The sequence below is a fragment of the Lissotriton helveticus genome, chromosome 2_2, assembly GCF_964261635.1.
Source record: "Lissotriton helveticus chromosome 2_2, aLisHel1.1, whole genome shotgun sequence".
In the NCBI taxonomy this organism is placed as follows: Eukaryota; Metazoa; Chordata; class Amphibia; order Caudata; family Salamandridae; genus Lissotriton; species Lissotriton helveticus.
Window position 1 is genome coordinate 382,790,581 of NC_136060.1, and position 24,143 is coordinate 382,814,723.

General features: G+C 51.7%; 1 protein-coding gene across 1 annotated transcript in view; it reads left to right on the forward strand.

Moving 5' to 3' along the window:
- Positions 1-24,143, forward strand: part of POLN (DNA polymerase nu) — a 2,689,548-nt gene that overhangs the window by 1,345,174 nt on the left and 1,320,231 nt on the right. Inside the window, exon 14 of the mRNA XM_078678603.1 lies at positions 23,615-23,679. Within this exon, the coding sequence (XP_078534729.1) occupies positions 23,615-23,679 (65 nt within the window). The remainder of the gene's footprint in view (positions 1-23,614; positions 23,680-24,143) is intronic.

A 24,143-nucleotide genomic window follows, 5' to 3' on the forward strand; every position in this document is an offset into this window, starting at 1 on the left:
GGACTGTTCCCATGAGGCACAGGGTCAGACTGATTTGCATATGGCCATGTCTGAACTGGGGTGGCGGAGTGAGCTAAAGAACGGTGATGGATTAAACCCAGATCAGTTGACTGGGGGTGAGTGTTTGTATTGTCAACGCTCCGTCCATCACCACCTTTGGTTTTACTTTGTTCGCCCTAAGTTGACAGGGTATGCTCAGATGTGAGTCCCATGCTCACTTTGCTACTGGAGTCAAGCAAGCCCGGCTGAAGACGGCTGTAATGCCTGAAACCGGTCCTGGGAAGCTTGATTCCGGTCCAGGGAAGACATGGCTTGGCAGTTCGGGCTGGACTGTTCCCATGAGGCACAGGGTCAGACTGATTTGCATATGGCCATGTCTGAAGTGGGGTGGCGGAGTGAGCTAAAGAACGGTGATGGATTAAACCCAGATCAGTTGACTGGGGGTGAGTGTTTGTATTGTCAACGCTCCGTCCATCACCACCTTTGGTTTTTCTTTGTTCGCCCTAAGTTGGCAGGGTATGCTCAGACGTGAGTCCCTTGCTCACTTTGCCACTGGAGTCAAGCAAGCCCGGCTGAAAATGGCTGTAATGCCAGAAACCGGTCCTGGGAAGCTTGATTCCGGTCCAGGGAAGACATGGCTTGGCAGTTCGGGCTGGACTGTTCCCATGAGGCACAGGGTCAGACTGATTTGCATATGGCCATGTCTGAACTGGGGTGGCGGAGTGAGCTAAAGAACGGTGATGGATTTAACCCAGATCAGTTGACTGGGGGTGAGTGTTTGTATTGTCAACGATCCGTCCATCACCGCCTTTGGTTTTTCTTTGTTCGCCCTAAGTTGGCAGGGTATGCTCAGACGTGAGTCCCTTGCTCACTTTGCCACTGGAGTCAAGCAAGCCCGGCTGAAGACGGCTGTAATGCCAGAAACCGGTCCTGGGAAGCTTGATTCCGGTCCAGGGAAGACATGGCTTGGCAGTTCGGGCTGGACTGTTCCCATGAGGCACAGGGTCAGACTGATTTGCATATGGCTATGTCTGAACTGGGGTGGCGGAGTGAGCTAAAGAACGGTGATGGATTAAACCCAGATCAGTTGACTGGGGGTGAGTGTTTGTATTGTCAACGCTCCGTCCATCACCACCTTTGGTTTTTCTTTGTTCTCCCTAAGTTGGCAGAGTATGCTCAGACGCGAGTCCCGTGCTCACTTTGCCACTGGAGTCAAGCAAGCCCGGCTGAAGACGGCTGTAATGCCAGAAACCGGTCCTGGGAAGCTTGATTCCGGTCCAGGGAAGACATGGCTTGGCAGTTCGGGCTGGACTGTTCCCATGAGGCACAGGGTCAGACTGATTTGCATATGGCCATGTCTGAACTGCGGTGGCGGAGTGAGCTAAAGAACGGTGATGGATTAAACCCAGATCAGTTGACTGGGGGTGAGTGTTTTTATTGTCAACGCTCCGTCCATCACCACCTTTGGTTTTTCTTACAACAGTTAGACCTCCATACATTTGCTGATAACTTCAGGTCTCCTCCAGTCGAGGAGGAGGGAGTGTAGCCTAAATTTGCGGAACTATTCTTATATCATCGCTTACGAACAGAGGGCAAGCAGAGACATGAATCTTTTCTAAAACCTCCGCCTACACTATTCGCTCTTGAACAAATACTGACATGCTCTTCAGAGCGTAAACTCATAACACACTTAAACAACACCATGCAAAGCACGCACCCGGTGATCACACCCAAGGCGTTAGCAGGTTGGAATGAAGAGCTAAGACCTCCGCTAACAGAGGAGCAATGGAAGTACTGCTGCGGCCAAATTCACACGTTGTCTCCCAACTATAAGTTAAGGTTCAAATGTTGGCATAGTTTATATCGTACCCCTACACAGCTGTACCGAATGGGGATTAGATCCGACACCTGCTGCTGGAGATGTAGGGCCTCACCCGCAACCTTCTTACACTTGGCCTGGTCTTTTCCATCAATAGCGAAATACTGTGTTGCCATTCTCATCACCAGTGGAGATATTTTGGAAACATCAGTTGAGCCTACAGCCTTATTAAGCATACTGGGATATGTAAAAGATTCACCAGGGGGCGTGACTAACCGTCAATCATGGCGGTCGCACTGTGAGCGAGATCCACGCCTGGACCAAAGAAATCCTGCTCAAATCCCACCTGATCTGCTGACATCGGCCCTACACACCCTTGCTGGGACCCTGCAGGGTGGCTATGAATTGACTGACTGTGCTTTTGCCACCGAAGGCTGGCTGACCAGATCGCCTGGCAAGGTGAACCGTGAGTGGAACGGAGGCCGCGTGGGCTGCTGTGGCTCGATCTAATAGCACTGCGAGCAGAGGACTGTCAATTTTTCATGCCGACAGACCAGGGCTGGGCGCTATGATACCGGGGGTCCCCCCCACATTCGTCTACAGCTGGACACACAAGTGACTGGCCGGTGCGGATCCTGGGGCAAGTGGGGCTCGTGAGCGGTGACTGCCCAGGTGCTCCAGGATGTAACCTGCTGATCGCCCCGGCGGCCTGTCCTTCCCGCCGTGCTGGCGGCGCGCCGCCGGGGCCTGTCCAACGCCCTGACTGAGTGACCCTCAGTTGGAAAGGAGAGCACGCCTGGACGGTGCCGGCCCGCGAGGGCAGTGGCACCTGCTTCGGGCGTGGGGAGCGACGATCAGAGGTGTCTACCCACCCTATTCTTGCATCTGCACTGTGGTGTGGGGGTCAGGGCTCCCGGCTGCGCTCCCTGTGAGCGCCTGCTCGTGGCTGGGCTGGCGCTATTGGAGGAGGATACTTCGACTGCGCCCTGCTGGGTGGGGCCGCTGTTCGATCCTGTCACCTGTCCTCTCCCCCCCATCTACACCACTGGAGCGTCCTCTGGCCTCCGACTGGCGCTTGCTGTGCACGGACCCTGGTGTTTGGAGAGGGCCCGCTCCGGACTGCTGGATGGTCGGCCTAGAAAAGTAGAGTACGCCCACACAAGGTGAGAGACGGCCCGGCGCTGCAAGGGCAGGGACGCCATACACATACGACGGCGGCCATTAATTGACCTGAGTGGAAACCCTGGGCCTGCTGAATGTGAGTGGGCCTTATATCGGCGGGACCTGCGTGCTGCCTTGGAGCGCCGGTGGTGGCATTTCTGTGGACATCGCAGAGGCCTACTGGGTCGGCTCGATCCGGCCGTTTGGCAGCGGTAGGCAGTTAGATTCCGTGAACCCCTATGAGCACGTCTGATTGCTGGGATCCCTGCGCTGTCTTGGGCCCCTGCCTAGGGTTACAGCGCTGCCGCTGGAGAGAAGGGGGCCTACACTCAGATCTACCACGGATCTTGCACCTACATCGTGGTGAGTGCGCGAGGGATCGGTGCCGCAGCCCTATGGGACACCCACGATAGTCGCACCTACACGAAGGTGCCCAGCTTGAAGGTTGTTAGCCCTGTGAGGGGGCAGTCTGCGTGCCGGGACACGGTTCAGAGCGCAACTGGGACTGGACTTGCGAACATTACTGCATGCGCACGTCTGCCACCGGGGAGTACTGGTGATGTGTGCCCGGCCCCCCCAGGGGACCTCTCCCGGTGATAGGTGGCGTGGGGCCCTGGACTAAACCTGGTTAAAACACCTGACACACGTGCAAGAGCTGGTCTGATACTATGGAGGCCGCAGGGGTTCCTCAATTCATAACAGTGGGGCTCTACCTGTATCTGCAAAGGGCAGACACTGCCCCCATCACAAACTCAGCCGAGGCCTCTCCCACTGGGTCTTGACGAATTAGCGCGGGCCGCTGCCGGTGCCTCAGCTTAGTGCACATTGCGATCCTCCCAATCAGATTGCACGAGACCTCTCTCTAGAATGGGGCAACCCAAGGGCAAGCCACCGTTCACTAACACCACGGATAACTACTTCACAGAGGAAAAGGACTCCTCCACACAAACGACGAACAGTATTCCACCTACTAATGTTGAGTCCCCACAGATAAATTGGACCTCATTCTACAAGAAGTGAGGGACTCCAGAAAGTCCATTGAGCAACAAATCGGGTCCCTGACAACGGGGTTTACCCTCCATGGTTAAGCACAATACCCTTGCACTAGAGGAAATATTACCACAACATAAAGACCATGGGGAACAAATTGCGCAACTTCAACGGCAAGTAACTGGGCTCCAGGACAGAGTGGACGACGCAGAAGGGAGAGCCTGATGCAATAACTTTCGAGTCATAGGCCTGCCAGAACGCTGCGAGGGGTCACAGGCCACCAAATTTATGAAAGAATGGCTCATGGAGCATGTGGCACCGGAGGGCCTCTCAGATTTTTTCTGTGTAGAAAGCACACAGAATACCCACCAGCAGACCGACGGCGGGGGCCCAACCCTGTCACCTGATCATAAAAATCTTGAATTTCAGAGACAGGGATGTACTGCTGCAGAATGCAAGGCAACTGTCCCAAATCCAGTATGAAAATCAGTCTGTCGCTATACACAGATTACACCATCCTGGTACAACGTAAACGTTCTCTATACCAGGACATAAAGAAAAAGCTCAGGGCGCTGAACATCAAGTATGCACTACTATTCCCAGCCAGGCTGAAGGTAATCCACGACCAAAAAATTACGTTTTTTGACTCTCATGAGTAGGTGGAAGAATGGCTCGAAATCATGTTCCCCCTGTCGGAGTCTGGACCTTCTTCACAAAGCATCATGGGTTCACCGAAACTAAAGCGGAGCCAGCAGTCATGGAGCCAGGCGCATGGCAACACATCCCAGTCTAAGAACCTCACACCAGAGCAGGCCCTGCAGGGTCGAACGGAGGCACTGGTAACTGCAAGCTGTTCCGCCACGGAGCCCACCACATATCTTTGGACTCTTCTGAGGACAACACTGTCCACTCTAATTCAGAGAACAGCCTGGCATTATTTAGTACTATCACGCCTCAAACTGCGGAAGGTTTCTTAGGATAATGCTCAGACTGTAGTGAGGTGTCATGAACTCCAGATAGGATGTGCTGTAATTTTATATTTCTGTATCCAAAGCGCATAATCCTAACCTATGTCCCGATTTTGAAATGATTAATGCTAGGTTTGGTCCGGGCTGGGTTAAGCTTGCACTGTGTTCTCATCTCACGAGTTAGTATATCAAGATGCACCACCCTAAGGCGAATGCAACGAATGCACAGTTTTACTGCTGGACCGTGTATTACATGTTATAGTTCAAGAGTTCTTAAAGCCTGGCCCACCCACGAAACTACCCTACACACCACCTGCCCTCTCATATTCGATAGGGACACAGCACTGTTATGGCTCACTCACAGATGCAGGATAGCTACAAAATAATCACCTGGAACGTGTGGGCCTGAGATCCATACATAACAGGCAGTGAATCTATGCGCAGTTAAACAGGCGACATGCACATTTAGTTTTCCTACAGATATCTCACCTCCCCGTAGCAGAGACAGTCAAATTACACAAGAAATGGAGAGGGCAGGTTCACTCAACTTCATACTCCACTTTCGCCTGAGGTGCGATCATTTGGCTCAGGAATGGGGTCCCCTTCAAAATCCTGGAGCAAGGCGCGGACCCTCTGGGGAGATATATTCTGGTGAGAGGAGCGTTAGACAGCACATAAGTAGTACTAGCGAGCATCTATGCCCCTAACCTTGAGCAGGACAAATTTCTTATGAGTCTCAATCCTGTACTAGCAAACTGGGCAGCATACCCATGGATATTAGGCGGGGATTATAATGCAGTAATGGTTGTAAGCATGGATAGATCACACAGCCCCTCCAAGGCGCTGGTACCATACAGCAGGGTGAGGCACTATGCAAATGGGAGGAAGGCTTATCACTGGGGGATGCCTGCCGTTTAAGGAACCCAACCAGCAGAGAATACTCCTTCTTTTTGCACCCACACCAACTACACACCAGAATAGACCGGATCCTTTGCTCTGCTCACACCTCTGCCTAGATAACGCATGTTACATACCTTGGCAAGGCTTTCTCAGACCACAATCCCTTGGAGATCACCCTCGCCTGTGGCAGAATTCCCACCCCTGTCCCTACCTGGAAACTTTGGCCTCAAATGCTTGAGAACTCGGTCTTCCATAGTGCATTGTCAGCAGGTATTACCAATTACTTTGCAGAGAACACTAACCTTGCCTCCACTCCGCAGGTGGAGTGGGATACTTTCAAGATGGTAATCAGGGTGATAGCCATTAGCACCACAGCAGGGGCTAGCCATGAAACGCATAACCGCCTCAAAGATGTCGAAAACTCCTTGAATTAATTGGAACAGGCAGCTGTAGTAGATCCTACTAAGAGTAACCTTTTACAGGAAACCAGGATAAAACATGCAGAACTACTAGAAACGCTGAGACAAATTGATTACTCTGCATACACACACACAAAACATCCTAAAGCTAACAAAGCTGGCCTACTTTTGGTATGGATATTTAGGGACAACCCCCGACACACCCCAATACATGAGGTAATCATGATGGGCGGGGTCATAGTGGACACGCAGCGAGAAATCAGTGAAGCCTTCTGCGACTACTACCAAACACTATATCAGTCCCTTCACTGGCGGAAGACTAGCTACACTCATTTCTAGCTGACTTACTGTTCCCCAAACTAAACAAAGCAGCGTAGGACGACTTCTCTGGCCCCATCATTCGGGCGGATATCAAAGAGGCCATCCAAGACCTTCCCCGGAATAAAGCCCCTGGTCTTGAGGGCCTACCGGCTGAATTCTTTGCTACATTCTCAGACGCCCTAGTGCCGCAGTTAGATTGTTTGTACATATCCACAATAGACACAGGAGCATTGCCTCACACCACAATGCAGACACTAGTGGTGTCCCTCCATAAACCGGGTTGCTCTGCGACCAACATCTTGGGTTACAGGTCTCGGTCCCTGCTCACAACTGAGTATAAAGTACTAAATAAAGTATTATTGCACCGTTTACTCCCTTATTTGCTTAAACTAATCCACCCAGACCAATGCAGCTTTGTACCTGCGCGCTGCACCTCGCTCACCATTAGGTGGCTATATCACGTCATGGAATTGACCCCCCCAGACAGCCACAATGCAGGATGTATTACCCTGGACTTGTGGCAAGCATTTGATACTCTTAGATGGGACTACATGCTCCAGGTACTTGAAAAATTTGGCATACCCCCAGACTATCTGAAATGGGTTCAATTATTTTACTCTGCCCCCACAGTGAGGGCTCGCACCGGTAGACACATCTCGCATAAATATCGGATTGACAGGGGCATCCGACAGGGCTGCCCCTTATCTCCTTTATTATTAGTACTAGCTTTAGAACCTCTGTCCCTCAAGTTACAGCAGTCTGCAGAACAGAAAGGCATAAATCTGGGTAATGCAACACACTTGATGTCCGCTTATGCAGACAACATTTTACTATATGCAAAGATCTGCTCACAGACCTAACACCGACGCCGGAGATTTTTGCTCACTTTGCACAACTTTCAGGACTCACCATAAACACCTTTTTTTCCACCCCAGGGAACGTCCAGAGGTGATTCAGTTTGGGCAGTTATCCCCGTTGGTTGCCTCAAACACGTTCAAATACCTGGGTGTACCAATTTACAGAACTGCAACTGACCTTATAGAGGGAAACCTGAACAAAACTATCCAGGCACTCCGGTTACAGATCACAGTTTGGACCTCGCTGCCCCTCTCAGTAATGGGCCGAGTGGCAATCTCGAAAATGGTGGTTCTGCCTCGCCTACTATATTTCTTTACTGACCTTCTGGTGGTGATCCTGACTCCCATACTTACCTCCCTGAACCAGTTACTGACTGACCTGATATGGGGTAACGGCCGCCGTAGGGTGGGACTGCCTAAATTACAACTAGACACAGACATTATTATTATGCGAGCCAGCTACAATGGGTATTGTATTGGCTGGCAGTACGAAACCTGCATGAAATGGGTTACATATCCCTGGAAATTGGCCGAGGGGAGCTGCACACACTATTACTACCGCAGGCTATTATAACCCCATGCGCCTGACACTTCTTCGCACCGCGCTCACATACTGGAAAAAATCCCTCCATTAAACGTGCCGCTGTCCTCCATACTCGGACAACACACCACTATTGGGCATCCCCACTCCTACCGGTTTACTCACCCCACGGAGAATCCTCCCCAGGGCTGAGGGCGGGGTCACCACAGTGGGTGCACTGTTTGATGGGGGCACCCTCATGGACCACAGCAACTTTATCAGACACACCAGGGTCACAGACGCATTGTACCTAACACATGCTGCAGTCCTCCATTATGTGAAAAAACATTGGGCCCCACACAGGATAGCACCCGCCCAGCACAAACTGGTGCACATGACCTACCTCATGGGAGAAGGACGCACCTCACTAAATGGTTGCACAAAATCATTACAGCACACACTGGAACCCCCCTGACAGACTTAAGCAATACATGGTCCATGGATCTTGATAAAGAGCTCACTGACAAGGAATGGGGTATGATTCTAGAATACCCAAAGAAAATCCAGCAGAACGCCAAATTCAAATTCATCCAAAACATGGTGTTACACAGGGCATATCTCACTCCACATTGTTTACAGCACATGTTCCCGGCCACACAACACCACTGCCCAATATGTAAATTAGAGGAAGCTGACCTGATTCACATGCTATGGCTATGCCAGGTGATTGCTGAATACTGGTCAGAAGTGCTTACAAGAGTTAACTAGGCGACGGGACTCCTTGTGCCAAATGCAGCAGGTAACTGTCTGTTAGGTCTGACCCGGCATTCCAAAACTCAGAAAGTACAGCTGCACTTTGTTGATCTGGCTCTCCTTATGGCCAAATGCTCCATCACCATGCAGTGAAAGTCAGCCAAACCCCCACCGCTCCACGCATGGGGAGGTAGTGAGGTGGTGTAGCGCAGAAAGCGCAGCAATTGATGTGAAGAAGCCCATCGTCTGCGTAAAAATGTAATATCCATGGACTAGGATATTATTCTAGAAGCTTCCAAGACACTTGCACCGACACCAGTCCCTGTAGTGCTGGATCAGTTGGAGCCCCTTATAGCCCAGGCTCCCCCAGCGCATACAATGTAGCCCCGCACGTAGCCTGGTGATCTAATTCTACTAAGTGTCCATATTCAGAACTCAATTCATTAAGAGACAGAGGGAGAAACAGAGGGAGGATGTTGTCAAGGTGGTGAGACTGGGTAGGGCCAGATAAGTTGGGGGAAGGTGGGGAGGGGGCAGTTTATTTCATTCGTTCCATTCAATTATTCTCTTCCTCAGTTTTTCATGTGTTCCTACATTACCATTAAAAATAGTCCATTAGATAATGTCCGCATTTACAATTGTTTTTGGGTGAGATATTCAATGCAGTCAATCAAATAATTGGCAGAGAGGATCCACCTTCGCCTATGCTGGGCCTCTTAGGATATGTACGTGACACAATACCCAAGCGGCGTAAGCTACACGCACTCCTGTTGCTTTATGCCCGCAGACAGATTGCTCTTCGCTGGGGCAGGAAGCGGGTTCCGGATTTTAAAAGTTGGTTAACGGATGTGACCTATGGGCATACTCAACTAGAATTATTTTGCAATCAGATGCCCTCCACGTCCCGTCCGATTGATATATGGGGGGCATTTTTAGATTGGACACGATTGACTGATAGCCAGGCTACACAAGTTGAAAGTTCTGAAGTGCATGAGATTAAGGGTAGCTGAGTTGTAATAATGATATGCTTGTAAATACATGGCGAAGATGAAGGATTGCTGGTAAATTCAATTGGTGATGTATCTGCTGCTATGTATCTGTGCTAGGAGGTCTGGCATGGGCCATCATGAGGAAAAGGTTGCATTGAGTTATGTTCCCCTGATGTTACGTACTGTAAAGGCAATATAATGTGTCCAAAGATCTGGTATGAAGCAATTATGTATTATAGAACATAATGCTGTACTAGGATAGGAAGAAACTGCATTTGAATCTAAAATATGTGTTGTTAATGTGCTGTGACTGGCTAAAAGTTGGCGCCTTGTGCTTTTGTTTTTGTAATTTGTTGGAAAATCAATAAATAAATAAAAAAAATAAAAAATAGTCCATTAGATGATTGTAGGTAAAATGTTGTTTAACAGAACTGATCAACATGATTGCATACTAAATTGGCCTCCATATACCCGACTGCCTTGAGAAGCCTGAGGGCTCTATGCTAAATGTCTGTTTTTCTAATGGATGTAAACTGTTAAAAAAAAAAGTAATAAAATGTGTTTAAAAAAATAAATTAAAGGATGCACCAGTGGGCTGCTGACGATTATTCGCCATGCTACTACTGCTGGCAAAACGTAGAGTAGCCATGCAGCTACAGCCCGACAGTCAACAGCTGGATACAGGATATTACCTTTTGTCATACCCAACTATCGCTATTCTGGGAACTAATGCCTATTACCTCCAGGCCCAAGGACATCTGGGAGCCTGTGCTGGCCTGGTTCCGCAATAGGTCAGCAGATGACAAAAACGGGCTTAGCCCGCCCGGCAATAATGTAACAGGAGGAATCGATTTGCTTGATCGCCCCCATGTGCACACGGGTGGGATCCCCTCAGTCGAGGAATGTACTGTAACTGACTGTGTAAAGGGACTAAGGGACTATATTAATGTAACAAAATCCTTCTTCCTTACTGTGTAGTAATGTATAATCTGTCCATTCGAACCTGTCTTCAGCACTGACTTGTTGTTAAATGTTCAGTTGTTGTTCAACAATGTCATTTAATAGCACAGAGATTGGTGCAGGCCATTGGAAAAAAAAGATCTCTACTGAATTCAGCATAAGTTTCTCCAATAATTTTTGGTAAGTCTAGCTCCCTATTTCTAGGTGCTATTTCCCATAGGCGGCAGTTTATGGCCACTGCTGCTCAAGGGACGGTGTTACTCAGCATTATTGCCAAGACTTAGGCAAAATTACCCATCAGTTTCATTCCCAAGTCCAGGGCAGGTCCTGCTCCGTACTCATTCTTTATTTGTGTCAATACTTCTGGAATGACTGCTAAGGTTGGAGTACCGTGTATTCTGACGTAAACGGCAGCAAAGATTGTTCCCCAAGTGGTACAATCCGCAATCGAGGGAACCATCCCCACTGGAAGCAAATTGTTAGCATTCTGGGTTTTTCCTGTGGACCTGTATCGGGAAATACTGCTTCCAGCTGTGCAATTTTTGTGCTATCCAGAACGGAATTTGCTCCCGTTTGGAAGGAATTGTCCCTATTACTGATTTCAGTGTCTGTGGGTTCATTATAGATGGGTCTGATGTGGACCAGCTGGTGCATTTCTCGCAAGTGGCACTTTTAATTTTCGCTTTGACGAACTGTACAATGTGTCTGTTTAGCCTGACTATGTCATTGTATATTTTACAGACTTCATCCACCGGTAGTCTATCTATCTCGGGATGTGGACTGTACGTCACTAAGACCAGCCAGGTTGCTCCTTCAATGCTGAGCGGACCGAGTCTCATGACAGATGTTGTGTGTGGGAGGGCGCCTTTAAACCAGCTTTTATGCTGCTGGTAAGTTAACGGGACTTCAGTGTCTTCGTATGTAATGTATTCATCTGGTGGTTCAACTACACTGTATGTGTGGAACCAGATCTGCAGGTGGGAACTGAACCCAAGAATAGAATACCTCTGATCCAAACACCTCGTGTCCCTCAATCACGAAGGTAACACAGCCACCTTTACGCTGTATTCTAACAATTTCATAGTCACTGCATGTCTGCAGTTTTCTGTAATGTTAATAGCATTTGCAACTATGTCTTCCCCCGAGCAACTCGCGGGCTCAGTCATTTGAGAAGAGAAGAGTAAGTGTAAGAGGTAGGGTTTTACACAATGTGAGTAACCGATTATCCTTACAAGCTTGCTAAACCTTCAGCCAATACACAGAGTATATCTACTCAGCTGAGGCGAATTTCCCTCCCCACTTCAGATGTCTCTGAAAAGATGTGAGTAGGGCTTTCTGAGAAAGCACAACTGAAATACTCATATTTTCACTGTTAATATAAGAACCAAACCAATGTTGGCGGCGCCATGTTGTGTAATTGCTAGGAGTCCCCCAGGACCTACGCGTTTTTGATGACCTAAACTGAGGGCTTGGTGTTCCAACCGCTTCCGGCGTTCTCGTTTGCTGATATCCGGCCGGATTCTCACCGAATGGTTTCTTCGCTAGAGGACTTTTCTGCCCTAAGTGCTTGAATGGATGCTGACCCTTATGCTGATTTAAACTGCCCGATTACCTGACGTGCTTGGAGCTGCATTATCTAGAATTAGAATTCCAAGTGTTCTGTACTGGTCTGGGACCCTTGGCAACGTATATTCACGCATACGGAAACATCACTGATGCCTGGAACATCCGCCGTTTTGATATTTACATCCCCTTTCACTTACTATTAGGGACTCCCAGACCTAATATTGTTGTCCTCGATTCTTAAGATCAGCGTTACCTAAATTTCCGGAGGAACTCTAAGACCGGCTCTCAATTAATTGCTGTTCCCTATACCCCACGAGATTGGTTGGCACCTTGAGATTGTCGCTGTTGTCCCCCGCCCTTCCACTCTGTGCCATGATGAAGGTGCGGCCCTAGATACGGCCGAACACCGAAACGCGCGTTGGCGCTTCAAGTTTGTCCTGCCATCTTGTCATCTAGTCTCGATCTCTCCTGGAGAGCCTGCGGGACTTGAAACATCGTTAACAACTGGCAACTGAAGTGTGATGTGTAATGGATGTATGGATAATGTGTGAGTAGGTGTGAGTTGGATATGATTGATTGAAGGGAGGTGTGGGATGTGGACCGAATGAGTTGATTGTGCATCATGCTAATGTATTTATATTCTGCTACAATGTCTATATGTAAAAATTGGAATAAATTTGGAATATTTTTCATCAACTAATTTGTTTCGGAGGTTATGATTTTCTGCTGGTCCAAGTGAGCTTACTACTGACAAACCGAATTTTGGGACTCTAGCTGAGCCCTTATCTTTATCCCTCGGGGCAGATTGTTCTTTGTATTGAATTGTTCCAACCGCTTCCGGCCACCCCCACAAGATATGTCAGCTGTTAGACGAGCTAGTTCTACAGGGCCACTACCACCCCCCTATATTCGACAGTGGTGAAGGTAGTCTCTGGCAACCACTGAACATGACAACTCTGATTCCTCAAGGATTGTGGAAAACAGTACAGTACTTTTCGCTCAGACACTCGTGCTTGCTTTCTCTCAGAAAACACACAGAATGGCAATTAGGACATTTCAATAAGTATTTATTGGTCCAGCGACAGCCTGGTGTAAAACATATGTGCTGCGTCAATAAGGCGACAGAAGCATACAAAGGAGATTGCTAGTACAATATAGTGAATAGTAGATACATTTCTACCATAGTGCGAAACAGTTCAGATAAAAACAGTAGCACTTCCAGGATGACAACCCACATGGGATGTCAGACCGCTGCTTGTCGGAGATTCGACATGCAGAACCTCCGACTCAGCTTGGATGGAATTCACCTCTAATTTGTATGGTGAGTGGGGTCTTTTATACTAAAGTGGTCACTCCAGGGTTTTTTCTAGAATCAATATATTTTTTAAAACAATCATAAATGTTTTGAAAACAATCACCAATGCTTTTCTAAAGTGCGATCATGCACAGCTGGCTGTTGACCAAGGATGAAAAAAAACGTGTTGACCCTTATACAGGATAATTCTGCCGTGCCTGGGGATGTTCCTTGATGTACGTCAGGTACAGGGATTATGATAGACAACCAAGAGCCTGGTGTCGAAGAGACAGGAGCAAGCTATTAGGTAAAAGGTCACCTGTTTAGAATTGTTATAGTCGTGTGGATTGGATGATGTATGTAAAATGGAGTATACATGACTGGGCGGTCCTAAAGAACATGACAGTATGGTGTCGATATCAATCCAATAGGTTGTCAGGACCGCAGAGTCTGGCATAATCTGCTGCCTTTCAGGAGCTTGCATTGTTCATATAATACATAGATAAATATCCTTGCCCTGGGAATCCTGGGCTGCGTGTTCTTTGGTGTTGTGCAACCTTCTGTCTTTCTTCAACAACATGACATATGGAAGGAGCACTGGGATCTGCAGAGGAGCTGAAAAATGTCTATTAACATCTGCATCTATGGTGGTGCTTGCAAGTGTATTCAAGTGTTTGTTCAGGTTGCATTTATGTGCCTGTGTTTTTTTTTTTTTTCAGAACAAAATTTTATTAGAGTTTTGCAGTTGATAGAATACAGAGAAGCACTGCTCCCTAGAAGTCAGAAAGACAGTGTGCATATAAATATCTTCGCAATCCAGTTATTCAATCAACATTCTCCCAAACTCCCACCCTCAGAACTCCCCACCCGGTACCCACCCCCAACCATAAAGAAGAGCTTAGTGAGCTCAGTATCTACGTGTGCACCAGGTCACCCAGAGTCAACTAGTAAATGATCTGCATCAGTGGCTCGCGGCGCTGGAGGGTCCAGCAACAGGCCTCTGTAGTCCGCCCATCTTTTCAAGATTAGAAAGTGTTTTCTGGGGCAACCCCTGGCCTCAAATACCGGGCGTTCCAACTTCGGTGAGCGGGGGAGATCCCAGCTCAACACCTCTATCAGGCAATCCCACACACCGGTCCAGAATCTCTGCAACCCCGCACACTCCCACACCGTATGTAGAAAGGAGCCAACTGAACATCCACACCGCAGGCAATCAGGGGAGGCTATCAGCCCCGCCCTCCACAGGCGCTCCCTAGTATAGTATGCCCTATGCAAGTACTTAAATTGAATGAAGCGCAAGTGCACCGCAACCGCTGCCCCCCTTGGGGCCTCCAGGGCTTCTCTCCAGTCCTCCTCTTCCAATCTTCCTACCTCTCCCTCCCAGACAGACCGCAATTTATCAAGGGAAGAGAAGCAGTGTGTGACAAGCGTTTGATATATGTTCAATCAATCAATCAATCAGTGACATTTATAGAGCGCGCTACATACCCGTAGGGTCTCAAGGCGCTGGGGGGGGGGGGGGGAGGTGCCGCTACTGCTCGAACAGCCAGGTCTTCAGCTTCTTTCTGAAGGAGAGGTGGTCTTGGGTCAGGCGCAGGTCGGACGGGAGGGAGTTCCAGGTCTTGGCGGCCAGGTAGGAGAATGACCTTCCTCCTGTAGTCGCTCTTCGGATGCGGGGGACGGCGGCGAGGGCGTGGTTGGCTGATCGGAGGTGGCGTCTGGGAGCGTAGAAGTTGACTCGGCTGTTGAGGTAGCTCGGGCCTTGGTCGTGCAGGGCTTTGTGTGCGTGGGTGAGGAGGCGGAAGGAGATTCTCTTGTTGACGGGGAGCCAGTGAAGGTCTCTCAGATGTCCGGAGATGTGGCTGGATCGTGGGATGTCGAGGATGAGTCTGGCTGAGGCGTTTTGGATCCTCTGGAGTCTCTTCTGGAGCTTGGCGGTGGTACCGGCGTAGAGGGCGTTACCGTAGTCCAGTCGGCTGGTGACGAGGGCCTGGGTGACGGTCTTCCTGGTCTCTGTGGGGATCCACCAGAAGATCTTCCGTAGCATGCGTAGGATGTTGAAGCAATATGTTAGATATTTTCTTAGTTTCCAAGTCCCCCATGAATATCTTTGCCTCTAGGGGGATGAACTCCGGCAAAGAAACTAAGCCTACCAATGCGGGGGACAGGGCGTGTCGGAGCTGCAAGTATCTGAAGAATTGAGATTGGGGCATATCATATTCGTCTCGCAGAGCTTGAAAGGACTTAAGGGCCGTGCCTTTCATGACGTGACCCAGCGCCGAAATGCCAATCGCATCCCAGCCACCGAATCCCCGCAGGGACGCCAGTGCCGGCAACCTCCCATTATGCCACAGCGGGGTTTCCCCCGTCAGCGTATTCCACCACCCCATGCGACGGAGAGCGCCACGCCACACCTGAAAGACCACCTGGGTGACCATCGGGAGCCTCTTCCTGATGGCTGCCGAGTACAAGATAGTATGCAGTGTGTCTGGGTCCATCAGGTATCTCTCCAGGGCGTAGGCCGGGTCATCCCGGTCCCCATACCACCACTCATTGAGGACCAAAAGGTGTGATGCTTGGTAGTAAGACAGGACGTCGGACGTGGCCAGTCCCCCACAATAGGTCGAGAGGAAGCAGGTGCAGAGCGCTACCCTTGCTGCCCCCCCAGCCCACAAAAACGGACCCAGCACCGAGTTTACCTGTCGAAACCACTGCGGCGGTATAGGATACAGATGATTTTGTAATTGATATAAAAGACGGGGGAGAGCTACCATCTTGAATATGGCCGAGCGGCCATAGATGTTCAAGGGCATCCTGGACCATATTTTCATGTCAGACCGTATTTTGTCCCACACAGGTAGTACATTGCGTGACCAGGAGACTCCGGGCACATCCGTCAGAAAGACGCCCAGGTACTTAATGCCACCCGCTGCCTCTTGTAGGGCCGATGCCCAGGAACCCAGGTCGCCGCGCCTCCCCAGGACCCACAGCTTCGATTTCTGTACATTCAGATTAAGACCAGACACCTCGCCAAATATTCGCATTATTTCAAGGACCCTGGGCCCCGATCTATTCAGGTCAGTAAGGAAGAAAAGAACATCATCGGCATAGAGCGAAATTCTATCGGTCGGTCCCGCCTCCCACTCAACGCCACGCAGCTGTGCGTCCATCCGCACCCACGCCGCCAGCGGCTCCATTGCCAGGGCAAACAAATAAGGTGAAAGAGGGCAACCCTGCCGGGTGCCTCGGCCTATAGGGAACGGGCTGGAGACTGCCCCCGCCACTCTCACAGCTGCCGTCAGGTCAGTATACAGTAGCTGAACATAGGACAGGAAGTGCGGACCCAAATTGAGGCGTAGTAGGAGCGCCCGGAGATATGTCCAGCTCAGCGAGTCGAAAGCTCTATCTATGTCGGCCAATAGAAGTGCCGCCGGGATTCCCGCCGCCCGCGCCGCCTCCACCACTACCTGCGCTCGTCTGATGTTGTGTCTCGTCGCCCTGTGGGGCATAAACCCGGCCTGGTCCGGGTGGACCAAGTCCGTGATATAGGGGAGAAGGCGATTGGCCAAGGCCTTCGCCAAGATTTTCGCTTCGACATTAAGCAGCGAGATCGGTCGGTACGACTCAGGCCGGTCCGGGGGCCTCCCAGGTTTACAAAAAACCACGACCTCCGCATGTCGCCAGTCTACCGGCAGACACCCACAGTCCCTGGCCGCCTCCAGCGCCTTCCTGTAGCGCATCCCCAGCTGGAGATGAAACGTTTTCATAAATTCGCATGGTAAACCGTTAGGCCCAGGGGCCTTACCAGTATTTAGTTCTCCCAGAGCCTCTCCCAGCTCCTCCGCCGACAATGGGAGTTCAAGCCGAGCACGACCCTCATCCGAGAGTGTCCGGGGCGGAAGGTCCGCTAGGAATCTATCAACCTCCCCCGCCGGGAGAGCTTACCGGGGGGTGTACTGAGTCGCATAGTATTGCGCAAAGGTAGCGGCCAGGACCTCAGGGGCTGTCACAGGGTCGCCCGCCTCATCCCGGAGTCCCGGCATCGACCTAGCCTGGAAAGTACCCTGGCAGAGCCTGTACAACATCGTGCTGGATTTGTCCCCCCACTGATATATTCTACTCTGCGTAGCCAGCCATAGCTGACGGGCCTCGTCCAGTAATAAGGAAGCGTACGACTGCTGAAGGCAGAGCAATTGCCCTACCGCATCACCACTCCCCCCCGAGGTACACTCCGCCTCCAGGTTGTGGACCCGGTTCGCCGCCTCCTCAATGGCCGCCCTACGGGTCCTACGATTTGCTGCACACCAAGCGATATCCACGCCACAGAGCACTGGTTTCAGGGCCTCCCACTGGGTCATGGCATCGGTGTCCGGCCTATCATTATCCTTCCAGTACTGTGCTATCGCCTCCCTCATATGCGACTGGTAGTCGTCCTGCTGCAGGTGCCACGTGGAGAGGCGCCATCGAAATGGATTTCGCAAGATTGCCGACATCCACAACAGCTTCGGCACACCACCCTCGCACCCAACCGTCGAACCATCGCACCCCACTGCCACCCTCCGCACCTGGACCGCAGTGACCACCCAAGACACAGCCCACACGATGAACACCATCCACTCCGGATCTCCGACTGACCCCTGCCCCCACCACATCTTCAACAAGGCCGACTCCACCATCGCACCCCAACTCCGAGACGTCATCAACACCTCCTTCGACACCGCCACATTCCCGGAGAGCTGGAAACATGCCGAGCTCAGCGCCCTACTGAAGAAACCAACAGCGGACCCCACCGACCTCAAGAACTTCCGCCCCATCTCGCTCCTCCCCTTTCCTGCCAAAGTCATCGAGAAGATCGCCAACAGACAGCTTGCCGCCTTCCTCGAGACGAACGGATCTCTCGACCCCTCACAATCCGGTTTCAGAGCCAACCACAGCACCAAGACCGCCCTCATCGCAGCCACCGACGACATCCGAGCCCTTCTCGACAACGGGGAAACAGCGGCACTCATCCTCCTGGACCTCTCCGCCGCGTTCGACACGGTCTGCCACCGCACCCTAGTCCAGCGCCTCAGCAACACCGGCATCCAAGAGAAGGCACTGAAATGGATCATCTCGTTCCTAGCTGGTAGAACACAGAGAGTCCGCCTCCCCCGTTTCGTTCCGAGGCTACCGAAGTCATCTGCGGCGTCCCAGCAAGGATCATCGCTCAGCCCCACCCTCTTCAACGTCTACATGAGACCCCTCGCAGCCATCGCACGCCGACACAACCTCAACATCATCTCCTACGCCGACGACACCCAGCTGATCCTCTCCCTCACCAGAGACCCCGACACCGCCAGAACCAGCCTCCAGGAAGGGATGAAAGACGTCGCAGAGTGGATGAAGAACAGCCGCTTGAAACTGAACTCAGACAAGACGGAATTCCTCATCCTTGGGCCATCACCCTCCGCCTGGGACGACTCCTGGTGGCCCCCTGCCCTGGGCACCGCCCCCAAGCCGACAGACCACGCACGCAACCTGGGCTTCATCCTGGACTTCTCCCTCTCCATGACCAGACAAGTCAACGCCGTCTCCTCCTCATGCTTTCACACCCTCCGCAAGATCTTCCGATGGATCCCGATCGAAACCAGGAAGACGGTCACCCAGGCCCTCGTCACCAGCCGGCTAGACTACGGAAACACCCTCTACGCCGGAACCACAGCCAAGCTACAGAAAAGACTACAACGAATCCAGAACGCCTCCGCCCGACTCATCCTAGACATCCCCCGACGCAGCCACATCTCCAACCACCTGAGGAACCTGCACTGGCTCCCCGTCAACAAGAGGATAACGTTCAGGCTCCTCACCCACGCACACAAGTCTCTCCACAACCTGGGCCCCAAGTACCTCAGCGACCGCCTGACCTTCCACACGCCCACCCGCCAGCTGCGATCCGCTAGCCACGCCCTCGCCGCCGTACCACGCATCCGAAGAGCCACCGCCAGAGGCAGATCCTTCTCCTACCTGGCGGCCAAGACATGGAACTCCCTCCCCATCCACCTTCGGCTGACCCAGGACCACCTCGCCTTCAGGAGACAACTCAAGACCTGGCTGTTCGAGCAGTAGCGGCCCCCTTCCCCCAAGCGCCTTGAGACCCTTCCGGGTGAGTAGCGCGCTATACAAGTATTATGATTGATTGATTGATCTAAGAGTAAGTCCAGTGTTATCGGGGAATGACCCGACAGACTTCGCGGAAGTATGGAAGTAGAGTCCACCCTCCCAATCCAGGGCTGAGGAATGAACATGTAATCAAGTCTAGAAAAGGATTTATGGACCGCAGAGACATAAGTGAATTCGCGACTATGTGTATGTTGGTACCGCCATGAGTCTACCCAACCCATTCCCTGCACCTTTCTGCTCAATTTAGTAGAGATGTCAGCTATCAGGCCCCCTCCGGGCTTACAGCGATCCAATCTCCCATTCATCACGTCATTCCAGTCACCGCCCACTATCGTCAGAACACTCGGGACCTCAGCACAAACATCAAACAGCTGTTCTATAAGGGCCTCCTGTAGCGGGGGTGGAGCATATACACTGCCAAACACCATGGGCTCATCCCCCACCATCCCCTTAACAAATGCAAACCTGCCATGGGCGTCTATCCATTGCGTCTCATGTGTATAGTACACCCTACGGTGTATCAGAATCGCGACTCCCCTGGACCCTCTCACAAAGCCAGCGTGAAATACCTGGTCATAGCCGTATCTACGTAAGCTAAGGGTTTTGGTTCCCAAGAGGTGAGTCTCCTGTAAGAGCATCACATCTGCCTTTTCTTTCTTCCCCATTCGCAAGACCGCACCTCTTTTAACTTTGTCGAGCATCCCCCTCACATTCCAGCTCATAATGTGTAGCGAAGCCCGCGGGAGGCCCGTCTCTAAACCATCAGCCGCCATCTACAGGGCAGAGTTTCAGAATGCCGGGCATCGGAGGCCACACACAGACAAATAAGACCGACCACGCTCTCGTACACACCGTGCGTAAACTAACTATGTCTACCCCCCCAACTCCCCCCAGAACCCCCCGCCCCCCCGGTGCCCCCCACCTCCCTCCAGTCCCACCCCTGCCCCAAACTGTGCCAACAACCCCCCCTCCAACCCCCCACCCCATACCTCAGCAACATTGAAGTACCTGTCGCGGTGCAGGCGATCTCAGCCCTCCAACGGGAGGCCAGAGACCCACTACGCCAATGGATCCCACCCAACTACCCACATGGTTTCTAACAACCCCCCACCCAACTCGCAGAAACGAACTTCGGGAGTAGACCCGCCCTCTCTCGAGCGTCTCCCGACCCATGGTCCACCCACATACATTTCTTCGTGAAGCAATAGTTCAGGTGGTATGCCCGCAGTCAGCATTATTCCTTCTCATGCTACCACGGTCCCTCGTCGACCTCCTGGGTCCTTAACGTTAGTCAGGCTCAATTTAGTAGAAGGCCTCATGACTTCGAGGTTTGAGAGTCCATCATCTCTGCATCCTCCGCTGCTTCCTCCCGGGGAGGTGGGCGCTTCTGGGAGCGCGATTTCCAGTTGCTCCTACTGCGTGATCTTCGAGGTGTCTTCGGAGGTCCCGCCGTGGATGATGAGTCCGAGCCCCGCCTCGGAGGGGTGTGCACCTTAACACGCACCGTTTCATCCGTCCATGCAAACACTTCCTCCGGAGAGTTAAAGAACTGGGTGCGGGACTGGAATACCACCCGTAGGCAGGCCGGATAAAGCAGGGCATACTGAATCTTGAGTTCTCGTAGTCGCGCTTTCGCTGCAGTAAAGGACTGTCGTTGCTGCTGTACTAGTTTAGTATAGTCCGGAAATATCAGAATTTTGTGGTTCTCGTACATTAGAGGATCTTTGGCGCGGGCTTGCCGTAAGATAGTGTCCCGATCATGGTAGTTAAGCAATTTGGCGATCACTGATCGGGGGCGAGCCCCCACTGGCGGCTTTGGAAGAAGTGCACGATGCGCCCGCTCCATGACAAAGCAGCATGAAAGGGACTCCGGAGGGAGCCACCCCTCCAGCCACTGGGTCAGGAAGGCCTCCATGTTACTTTTCTCGCTGTCCTCCGGAAAGCCCACAAAGCGCAGGTTGTTCCTCCTGGCTCGTCCCTCCGCATCCTCGACCCGGAGCGCTAGACCCTTTTGGATCCCCTCCATGGCGGCCATCTTCTTCTTGAGGATCACCACGTCGTCTTCCACCTCCGTGATCCTGGATTCTGTTTCGGTGATGCGGGCGACAGCGTTGCGCGGATCTTGTCAGAGCAAGGTCGCATCAGCTCCGACCGCCCCAATTTTTGCATCCAGCATGTCCCTCGATTGCGTAATCGCCGCCATCAGTGCTGCGTTATCCGGTCCCGAGCCTTGTTGACCACCGGATGCCCCTGCACCTCCACTCGGCCCCGCGAATTTGTCCCTCGGGCCCTGCTTCGCGGTTCCGCCGCTGTTGCCGCCTCTTGTCATGTCGCGCTTAGGGCACAATGGCCGGCCGTGAGGAACACAGGGACCCGGAACCAACCTCTGCCGTCTACTCGAAGTCTGAGGAAAAGCACACCCGGCGGTCTGGGGGGGTCGGCGTCCTTACTCTCATCTAGCCGAGGTGCCACTGATTCGGTATCAGCACCTTGTCCCCACACACCCCCCCGTTAGGCAGGAGTGCAGGATCGCCGTGGCAATTGCGACGGTTCAGCAGGGGTCCACTCCGTCTTTCCCAGGGCCCACTGGAGGCAGTTCGGGTCTCCCTCCTTCCACCCCCGAGCAGAGTCAAAGACACCCTCGGGGCCCCGCTGTCAGCCAAGCGCTGTCTAAGTTCGAGGGGGGGGGGTCTCCTCGTCTGGATCCACTCTCCGCGGCTCGACGTAACCGCCGAACGGAGGGTCCCACTAAACAACCGCCGTGATGCATAGACCCAGAGGAGACGGACACGAGATATCCAGAAGAGGGGGGGGAGGGGGGAGAAACGGGATGACTGCAGCCCCCCAAGGCTCCGAGGCCTCTGAACCCCTGCGGCCCGATCCAACCGCCGAGCGGGAACAAGTTACTGCCATAGGAGCGTCCCCTCCCCCGCCTGTCTGCCCGCCAAGCGGCGGCCCCTTACCCCACAGTCTCCGTCGCCTGGGCTCCGCTGAAGCGTCTCCTTCGGGCGCCGATCTACGGTCGGGATCAGCAGATCTCTGGCGGTAGTCCCACTGTGCCCAAGGTCAGAGGCGGCGCGCCCCACTCCGGCGCCCCCGGCGCCACCGCACTTCCGGGCGGACTGCCCGTCACGCCTGCTCCGGGCTTCAGCGCGTGGCGCAGGCCGCACCACAATCAGGGCTCCGTACGGCTGAAAAAGGCAGAAAAAAGGCTGCGAGGGCGCCCAACTCGCTATCGGGGCTTCCCCTCCGCTGTCAGCAGGCAACCACTCAGTCTGGGTGTCCCTGGGTCGGGGCAACGCAGGATTTTCAGCAGGATAATACGCCGGCGGGCGGAGCTCGTTTAAGCTGCGTCCGCCATGCTCGCCGTCTTGGCCACGCCCCCCCTGTGGGGTTGGTTTGATTCCCCTATGTGTTGGTTATGTTAAGGAGTTCCTAAATGTAGTCATTGTACATAAAAGAGTTGCATAAAAAAAATATTTTGGGAATTTGTACTGCTGTATTTGTATTTTGTAGGACTTGTCATGCTATTTTTATTTATTTGTCATCATTTTGCAACTATCTACATTTAAATGTGGGCCATCCAGCTTGTGTTTGTCGTGTTTTACCGAATGCAAAGTAAGCGCACTCTGTAAAATCACATGCAATGCCGCATAGAGATGAATAATCCTGTTGGAATTATAATGTGTTTAACTTTGTCTCCAACCAAATGCTGAAGGTTGCTGACCCAAAGTAGCCATGGATTGAAGTGGGCTTAACTCAAGCCCCTCTGTATGTTTTCACAAAAAATCATGCTAAAAGATGTCTGTAGCAGAACTAAAAATGAGAACTTCGTTGTGGATGTTTCAAATTTATATGCCATTTATTTAGTATGAAAAATTGTGTATTTTTTAGTAGCTAACTTTTTTAATGCGCTTTTTCTCTTTTTTATTTTACAGTGATGGAAACACAAAAAGTCTTTATTGATGAAGATGAACTTAAAAAGACATCAGAGTTTCTAGGGGTAACGTACTTCACTTCCTCCAACTTTCCACACTCAGTGATGTGTACTAGTAATGGTTCGTCTTACAAGAAAATCCCCTTGCATTAAGCAGTTGGTTTAAAAATACACCTGATTCTATACATTTTACTGTGACAAAGCAAACACTGTAGTTGTTTAGCAGTGTTGTAAATTTTTACTAATAATTTAGAGCTTAACATAAAGGGCCTCATTACGATGTCTGTCGGAAAGCATTCCGACAGACTCAGTGTCGGAATGGTTTCTGACCGACTCGTGTTCAGGGAGTGCGAACAACTGATTACGATCGGTCAGACTCCCATTGATTCAATGGGAGCCTGTGTTTCGACCGAGAACCCAGGCCCCCATTGAGGAAAGGGGTGCCTGCCACAATGTCGGCCTCTGGGTGAAGGGGGGCCTGCTACGGGCCCCCAAAGTTGGATTCCGACTGCCGATCCGTGTTGGACAAA